Below are 10238 nucleotides of genomic sequence, written 5' to 3' on the forward strand. Positions count from 1 at the left end.
ACTCTGGTGTTGTGATAGTGTAGTAACAAGTATATATGTGTAGTATTGTCCAGTACTTGACTCTGGTGTTGTGATAGTGTAGTAACAAGTATATATGTGTAGTATTGTCCAGTACTTGACTCTGGTGTTGTGATAGTGTAGTAACAAGTATATATGTGTAGTATTGTCCAGTACTTGACTCTGGTGTTGTGATAGTGTAGTAACAAGTATATATGTGTAGTATTGTCCAGTACTTGACTCTGGTGTTATGATAGTGTAGTAACAAGTATATATGTGTAGTATTGTCCAGTACTTGACTCTGGTGTTGTTATAGTGTAGTAACAAGTATATATGTGTTGTATTGTCCAGTACTTGACTCTGGTGTTGTGATAGTGTAGTAACAAGTATATATGTGTAGTATTGTCCAGTACTTGACTCTGGTGTTGTGATAGTGTAGTAACAAGTATATATGTGTAGTATTGTCCAGTACTTGACTCTGGTGTTGTGATATTGTAGTAACAGGTATATATGTGTAGTATTGTCCAGTACTTGACTCTGGTGTTGTGATAGTGTAGTAACAGGTATATATGTGTAGTATTGTCCAGTACTTGACTCTGGTGTTGTGATAGTGTAGTAACAAGTATATATGTGTAGTATTGTCCAGTACTTGACTCTGGTGTTGTGATAGTGTAGTAACAAGTATATATGTGTAGTATTGTCCAGTACTTGACTCTGGTGTTGTGATAGTGTAGTAACAAGTATATATGTGTAGTATTGTCCAGTACTTGACTCTGGTGTTGTGATAGTGTAGTAACAAGTATATATGTGTAGTATTGTCCAGTACTTGACTCTGGTGTTGTGATAGTGTAGTAACAAGTATATATGTGTAGTATTGTCCAGTACTTGACTCTGGTGTTGTGATAGTGTAGTTACAAGTATATATGTGTAGTATTGTCCAGTACTTGACTCTGGTGTTGTGATAGTGTAGTAACAAGTATATATGTGTAGTATTGTCAGTACTTGACTCTGGTGTTGTGATAGTGTAGTAACAAGTATATATGTGTAGTATTGTCCAGTACTTGACTCTGGTGTTGTGATAGTGTAGTAACAAGTATATATGTGTAGTATTGTCCAGTACTTGACTCTGGTGTTGTGATAGTGTAGTAACAAGTATATATGTGTAGTATTGTCCAGTACTTGACTCTGGTGTTGTGATAGTGTAGTAACAAGTATATATGTGTAGTATTGTCCAGTACTTGACTCTGGTGTTGTGATAGTGTAGTAACAAGTATATATGTGTAGTATTGTCCAGTACTTGACTCTGGTGTTATGATAGTGTAGTAACAAGTATATATGTGTAGTATTGTCCAGTACTTGACTCTGGTGTTGTGATAGTGTAGTAACAAGTATATATGTGTAGTATTGTCCAGTACTTGACTCTGGTGTTGTGATAGTGTAGTAACAAGTATATATGTGTAGTATTGTCCAGTACTTGACTCTGGTGTTGTGATAGTGTAGTAACAAGTATATATATGTGTAGTATTGTCCAGTACTTGACTCTGGTGTTGTGATAGTGTAGTAACAAGTATATATGTGTAGTATTGTCCAGTACTTGACTCTGGTGTTGTGATAGTGTAGTAACAAGTATATATGTGTAGTATTGTCCAGTACTTGACTCTGGTGTTGTGATAGTGTAGTAACAAGTATATATGTGTAGTATTGTCCAGTACTTGACTCTGGTATTGTGATAGTGTAGTAACAAGTATATATGTGTAGTATTGTCCAGTACTTGACTCTGGTGTTGTGATAGTGTAGTAACAAGTATATATGTGTAGTATTGTCCAGTACTTGACTCTGGTGTTGTGATAGTGTAGTAACAAGTATATATGTGTAGTATTGTCCAGTACTTGACTCTGGTGTTGTGATAGTGTAGTAACAAGTATACATGTGTAGTATTGTCCAGTACTTGACTCTGGTGTTGTGATAGTGTAGTAACAAGTATATATGTGTAGTATTGTCCAGTACTTGACTCTGGTGTTGTGATAGTGTAGTAACAAGTATATATGTGTAGTATTGTCCAGTACTTGACTCTGGTGTTGTGATAGTGTAGTAACAAGTATATATGTGTAGTATTGTCCAGTACTTGACTCTGGTGTTGTGATGGTGTAGTAACAAGTATATATGTGTAATATTGTCCAGTACTTGACTCTGGTGTCGTGATAGTGTAGTAACAAGTATATATGTGTAGTATTGTCCAGTACTTGACTCTGGTGTTGTGATAGTGTAGTAACAAGTATATATGTGTAGTATTGTCCAGTACTTGACTCTGGTGTTGTGATAGTGTAGTAACAAGTATATATGTGTAGTATTGTCCAGTACTTGACTCTGGTGTTGTGATAGTGTAGTAACAAGTATATATGTGTAGTATTGTCCAGTACTTGACTCTGGTGTTGTGATAGTGTAGTAACAAGTATATATGTGTAGTATTGTCCAGTACTTGACTCTGGTGTTGTGATAGTGTAGTAACAAGTATATATGTGTAGTATTGTCCAGTACTTGACTCTGGTGTTGTGATGGTGTAGTAACAAGTATATATGTGTAGTATTGTCCAGTACTTGACTCTGGTGTTGTGATAGTGTAGTAACAAGTATATATGTGTAGTATTGTCCAGTACTTGACTCTGGTGTTGTGATAGTGTAGTAACAAGTATATATGTGTAGTATTGTCCAGTACTTGACTCTGGTGTTTTGATAGTGTAGTAACAAGTATATATGTGTAGTATTGTCCAGTACTTGACTCTGGTGTTGTGATAGTGTAGTAACAAGTATCTATGTGTAGTATTGTCCAGTACTTGACTCTGGTGTTGTGATAGTGTAGTAACAAGTATATATGTGTAGTATTGTCAGTACTTGACTCTGGTCTTGTGATAGTGTAGTAACAAGTATATATGTGTAGTATTGTCAGTACTTGACTCTGGTCTTGTGATAGTGTAGTAACAAGTATATATGTGTAGTATTGTCAGTACTTGACTCTGGTCTTGTGATAGTGTAGTAACAAGTATATATGTGTAGTATTGTCAGTACTTGACTCTGGTCTTGTGATAGTGTAGTAACAAGTATATATGTGTAGTATTGTCCAGTACTTGACTCTGGTGTTGTGATAGTGCAGTAACAAGTATATATGTGTAGTATTGTCCAGTACTTGACTCTGGTGTTGTGATAGTGTAGTAACAAGTATATATGTGTAGTATTGTCCAGTACTTGACTCTGGTGTTGTGATAGTGTAGTAACAAGTATATATGTGTAGTATTGTCCAGTACTTGACTCTGGTGTTGTGATAGTGTAGTAACAAGTATATATGTGTAGTATTGTTCAGTACTTGACTCTGGTGTTTTGATAGTGTAGTAACAAGTATATATGTGTAGTATTGTCCAGTACTTGACTCTGGTGTTTTGATAGTGTAGTAACAAGTATATATGTGTAGTATTGTCCAGTACTTGACTCTGGTGTTGTTATAGTGTAGTAACAAGTATATATGTGTAGTATTGTCCAGTACTTGACTCTGGTGTTGTGATAGTGTAGTAACAAGTATATATGTGTAGTATTGTCCAGTACTTGACTCTGGTGTTGTGATAGTGTAGTAACAAGTATATATGTGTAGTATTGTCCAGTACTTGACTCTGGTGTTTTGATAGTGTAGTAACAAGTATATATGTGTAGTATTGTCCAGTACTTGACTCTGGTGTTGTTATAGTGTAGTAACAAGTATATATGTGTAGTATTGTCCAGTACTTGACTCTGGTGTTGTGATAGTGTAGTAACAAGTATATATGTGTAGTATTGTCCAGTACTTGACTCTGGTGTTGTGATAGTGTAGTAACAAGTATATATGTGTAGTATTGTCCAGTACATGACTCTGGTGTTGTGATAGTGTAGTAACAAGTATATATGTGTAGTATTGTCCAGTACTTGACTCTAGTGTTGTGATAGTGTAGTAACAAGTATATACGTGTAGTATTGTCCAGTACTTGACTCTGGTGTTGTGATAGTGTAGTAACAAGTATATATGTGTAGTATTGTCAGTACTTGACTCTGGTGTTGTGATAGTGTAGTAACAAGTATATATGTGTAGTATTGTGCAGTACTTGACTCTGGTGTTGTGATAGTGTAGTAACAAGTATATATGTGTAGTATTGTCCAGTACTTGACTCTGGTGTTGTGATAGTGTAGTAACAAGTATATATGTGTAGTATTGTCCAGTACTTGACTCTGGTGTTGTGATACTGTAGTAACAAGTATATATGTGTAGTATTGTCCAGTACTTGACTCTGGTGTTGTGATACTGTAGTAACAAGTATATATGTGTAGTATTGTCCAGTACTTGACTCTGGTGTTGTGATAGTTAAGCTGCTGAACTCACTGTATCCTCTCGTCCTCAGTCATCATTCTTCCTCTAGCTGTGGAGGACGTAACGACTGCTGCCCTCTAGAGGCCGGAGCTTTAATTGAAACAAACTATTTTGGATAAATAATTGTCTACATGATTTAAATAAAGTTTTATTGACAAGTGCAGTCGAATATCGATACTTTCATAATAAACAGAAAATACTTGATATTTTCTAACGTCCTAGAAAATACTGTCTCGGTTCAAACGGCGCATCTTCCAGACCGTCGTCATGGAGACGGACGTGACCCCTGGACCGGGTCGCGTGATGATGTCACTGCTCCAGCCAGGAAGCAGTTCCGACACGCGCCGCAGGGGGGCGCCACCGAGTCGTGTGCGTGACCAGCTATCGTCCACAACATGCAGCGGCGACCGGTCGTCATGGCGACGCCTCGGTCAAAGGAGTCCAGCTCACGTGGTCCAGGGTCAGCAGGCCCGCGTCCGGCGGGTCCGACAGCAGGTTCTGGATCTGGAGGCTGCTCTCCTTGATGTGCTGCAGGAACAGGTTCCGCTCGTCCTCGGGCGTCTGGCCGTTCTGGGCCCGGACGATGCAGGTGGGCCGGTGCAGGTTCAGCATGTAGACCAGCTGCTGCTTCTGCTGCTTCAGGGTCTGGATCTGAGTCTTCAGCTCCGTGTTGACGTCCTGCAGCGTCTCCGACTCCTGCACACAAGCAGGTCAGTGCCGGGGTCACACCAGGGTCACGCCGGGGTCACACACCTTCTCACACACACATATATACACACATATAGACACACATACACACACAGGTATGAACACACACATACACACACACAGGTAAAAACACACACACAGGTATAAACACACATATACACACACATACACACACACAGGTATAAACACACATACACACACGGGTATAAACACACATATATACACACATACACACACAGGTATGAACACACAGATACACACACACAGGTAAAAACACACACACAGGTATAAACACACATGTATACACACATACACACACACAGGTAAAAACACACATACACACACACGGGTATACACACATACACACACACAGGTATAAACACACATATACACACACAGGTATAAACACACACATACAGGTTAAAACACACACAGGTATAAACACACATGTATACACACATACACACACACAGGTAAAAACACACATATACACACACATACACACACACAGGTATAAACACACATACAAACACAGGTATAAACACACATACAGGTAAAAACACACACACAGGTATAAACACACATGTATACACACATACACACACACAGGTAAAAACACACATATACACACACATACACACACAGGTATAAACACACATATACACACACATACAAACACACAGGTATAAACACACATATATACACACATACACACACAGGTATAAACACACATATATACACACACATACACACACACAGGTATAAACACACATATACACACACATACACACACACAGGTATAAACACACATATATACACACACATACACACACACAGGTATAAACACACATATACACACACATACACACACAGGTATAAACACACACATACACACACAGGTAAAAACACACATATACACACACATACACACACAGGTATAAACACACATATACACACACATACACACACAGGTATAAACACACACATACACACACACAGGTAAAAACACACACACAGGTATAAACACACATATACACACACATACACACACACAGGTAAAAACACACATATACACACGTGTGTGTGGAACACACTAGTTAGTTCCTCACAGTGATGACGTCATTCTTATACACACACATACACACACACAGGTAAAAACACACATATATACACACACATGTATAAACACACATATATACACACACACAGGTAAAGACACACACAGGTAAAAACACACACAGGTAAAAACACACACACAGGTATAAACACACATATACACACATATACACACACACAGGTAAACACACACACAGGTAAAAACACACATACACACACGTGTGTGTGGAACACACTAGTTAGTTCCTCACAGTGATGACCGGGGTCACACCGGGGTCACACCGGGGTCACACCGGGGTCACACCGGGGTCACACCGGGGTCACACACCTTCTGCAGCGTGTCCGTCTTCTCCTTCTTCTTGTTGCGACACTTGGCAGCCGCGACCTTGTTCCTCTCCCTCCTCCTGCTCCTCCGCTCCAGATCCTCACCCGACACCTGTCAATCACACGTCAATCACACGTCAATCACACGTCAATCACACGTCAATCACCTGTCAATCACGCGTCAGGAATCAGGTTTTTGAAACATGGAAAAATCTTTTTGAAGTTTCATATTTTGAACAATTGAATTAACGTCAATGAGTGTCTGAGTCGGTGCTTTATTGTTAATGTCGTTAATAATATAATAATAGTCGTTAATAATCAAATGTTTATTATTGTGACGTTAATAATTTGTCACGTGACCTTTACATATTTATATTGAAATAATTAATCAAACATTATTAAACATTATTAAACATTATTAAACATTATTAAATATTATTAAATATTATTAAACATTATTAAATATTATTAAATATTATTAAACATTATTAAATATTATTAAACATTATTAAATATTATTAAACATTATTAAACATTATTAAATATTATTAAATATTATTAAATATTATTAAATATTATTAAACATTATTAAATATTATTAAATATTATTAAACATTATTAGACATTATTAAATATTATTAAATATTATTAAATATTATTAAATATTATTAAACAGTATTAAATCTTATTAAACAGTATTAGACATTATTAAATATTATTAAACAGTATTAAACATTATTAAATATTATTAAACATTATCAAACATTATTAAACATTATTAAATATTATTAAACATTATTAAACATTGTTAAACATTATTAAACATTATCAAACATTATTAAACAGTATTAAACATTATCAAACATTATCTAACATTATTAAATATTATTAAACATTATTAAACATTATTAAACATTATTAAACGTTATTAAATATTATTAAACATTATTAAATATTATTAGACATTATTAAACATTATTAAACATTATTAAATATTATTAGACATTATTAAACAATATTAAACGTTATTAAACATTATTAAACATTATTAAACATTATTAAACAATATTAAACATTATTAAACATTATTAAACATTATTAAACATTATTAAACATTATTAAACGTTATTAAATATTATTAAACATTATTAAATATTATTAGACATTATTAAACATTATTAAACATTATTAAATATTATTAGACATTATTAAACAATATTAAACGTTATTAAACATTATTAAACAATATTAAACATTATTAAACATTATTAAACATTATTAAACAATATTAAACATTATTAAACATTATTTCAAGGACAATATGAAACTTTTCCTAAACGATTCCGACTAAAGTTTAAACTCGGCGTCGCGGATGCACCTCTCTCCTGCCGCGGCTCCGGACCTCAGAGCTGGAGCTGGTTCCGTCCGAGCTCAGGTCCCCGGACCGGGTCCTGGTCCTGACGCCGGGACAGAAGTCCATGAAGTCCCGGAGCGTCAGCGGCGAGACCAGAGTCCCGCAGCTGACGTCAGCGAGAGTCGGCCCCGCGCGCTGAAGCATGACGTCACGAACTCGAGTCGCTCCAAGTCAGTCCGAGAGGAAGTTGTGATCGCGACGCTCACCTGTCCGCGCTCACCTGTCCGCGCTCACCTGTGCTCGCTTCTCTTCCGGTCAGTCTGGCTCGCGCTTGCATCACCCGCTTTTATTTGGCGGGAGGGGGGCGTGGCTTGGTGACGTGTGCAGTGACGCGGCGGGATCTCTACTACAGTGGAGCGAGGTGACGTCATGCTATTTATAGACGCTGATCATCGACGCTGACGTCAGGCAGGCTCGAGCCCCTCTTGTTGTCTCCTGTCACTCAGCTGTGATGCGTTCACGGACACAACACACACACACTTATACACACACACATATACACACTTATACACACACACACGCACACACACTTATACACACACACACAGGTATAAACACACTTATATACACACACACACAGGTATAAACACACAGGTATAAACACACATATATACACACACATGTATAAACACACTTATATACACACACATGTATAAACACACATATATACATACACACAGGTATAAACACACATATACACACACACACAAACATGTATAAACACACATATATACACACACATGTATAAACACACATATATACACACATGTATAAACACACATATATACACAGACACAGGTAAAAACACACACATACACACACATATACACACATACATACACACAGGTATAAACACACATATATACACAGACACTTATATACACACACACAGGTATAAACACACATATATACACACATACACACACAGAGGTATAAACACACATGTACACACACATACACACACAGGTATAAACACACATATACACACACATACACACACACAGGTATAAACACACATATACACACACATACACACACAGGTATAAACACACATATACACACACATACACACACAGGTATAAACACACATATACACACACATACACACACAGGTATAAACACACATATACACACACATACACACACAGGTATAAACACACATATACACACACATACACACACAGGTATACACACACATACACACACAGGTATAAACACACATATATACACACATACACACACAGGTATAAACACACATATATACACACACACAGGTATAAACACACATACACACACACAGGTAAAAACACAGATAAAAACACACATATATACACACACAGGTAAACACACACAGGTAAAAACACACAGGTAAACACACATATACACACACAGGTAAACACACACACAGGTAAAAACACACATATATACACACACATACACACACACAGGTAAACACACAGGTAAACACACAGGTAAACACACACAGGTACAAACACACATACACACACACAGGTAAAAACACACATATATACACACACATACACACACACAGGTAAACACACAGGTAAACACACACACAGGTACAAACACACATACACACACACAGGTAAACACACACACAGATAAAAACACACGTATATACACACACATGTACAAACACACATATATACACACACACATACACACACACAGGTACACACACACACACACACACTAGTCAGGTCCTCACAGTGATGACGTCATTCTTCCGTGAAGCTGCTTCTCTTCCTGACAGAGAATCCGGGAAATCCTCCCCCCTCCCCTCCCCCCACAGGAGGTCACGTGACATCATGCACTCCTAACCAATCAGGAGAGAGCCTGTGATCAGGAGGGTGATGTCACTGTGAGTCATCAGGAGCCTGAATAATAATAATACTGTCACGTGATGCAGGTTCTTATGGACTCTTTAGTCAATGTTGTTTCTTATGTACTAACTTATTTGACTTTCCTCGTTTGAAAACCCTCGAATATATATAACTATAGATATAGATATAGATATAATCTAGACATATATAGATATATAGAGATATATATATAGATAGATATAGATATATATCTATCTATATATATATCGAGATCTATAGATATAGATATAGATATAGATATTTCTATAACTATAGATATATAGGTATATAGATATATAAATATATATCTATATACCTATATATCTATAGTTATAATAATAATAATAATCTATAATAATAATCTCTATTTATATAGCGCCTTTCTAGACCAGGGTCACAAAGCGCTT

The 10238-nt window shown here is 36.6% G+C and overlaps 1 protein-coding gene across 1 annotated transcript; it reads right to left on the minus strand.

Annotated features, from left to right (window-relative positions):
* Window positions 1-4518: 4518 nt before the first annotated feature.
* Window positions 4519-8337, minus strand: atf3 (activating transcription factor 3). The gene is made up of 3 exons (XM_087805558.1): window positions 7913-8337; window positions 6539-6646; window positions 4519-5082 (listed from the first exon to the last, which is right to left on the minus strand). The coding sequence occupies exons 1-3, from the start codon at window positions 8090-8092 to the stop codon at window positions 4801-4803; spliced, it is 570 nt and encodes a 189-aa protein (XP_087661684.1). The 5' UTR covers window positions 8093-8337; the 3' UTR covers window positions 4519-4800.
* Between the last annotated feature and the right edge of the window lie 1901 nt (window positions 8338-10238).

Source organism: Callionymus lyra, chromosome 13, assembly GCF_982586985.1.
Source record: "Callionymus lyra chromosome 13, fCalLyr1.hap1.1, whole genome shotgun sequence".
In the NCBI taxonomy this organism is placed as follows: Eukaryota; Metazoa; Chordata; class Actinopteri; order Syngnathiformes; family Callionymidae; genus Callionymus; species Callionymus lyra.

Bases quoted from the DNA above. Each gene is read 5' to 3' on its own strand.
- atf3 (XM_087805558.1), bottom strand. From the start codon at position 8,092: ATGCTTCAGCGCGCGGGGCCGACTCTCGCTGACGTCAGCTGCGGGACT. The intron at 6,647-7,912 runs GTGCATCCGCGA...TGTGATTGACAG, and splicing joins GGAGCCGCGGCAGGAGAGAG to GTGTCGGGTGAGGATCTGGA. The intron at 5,083-6,538 runs GTGTGTGACCCC...GCTTGTGTGCAG, and splicing joins AGACGGACACGCTGCAGAAG to GAGTCGGAGACGCTGCAGGA.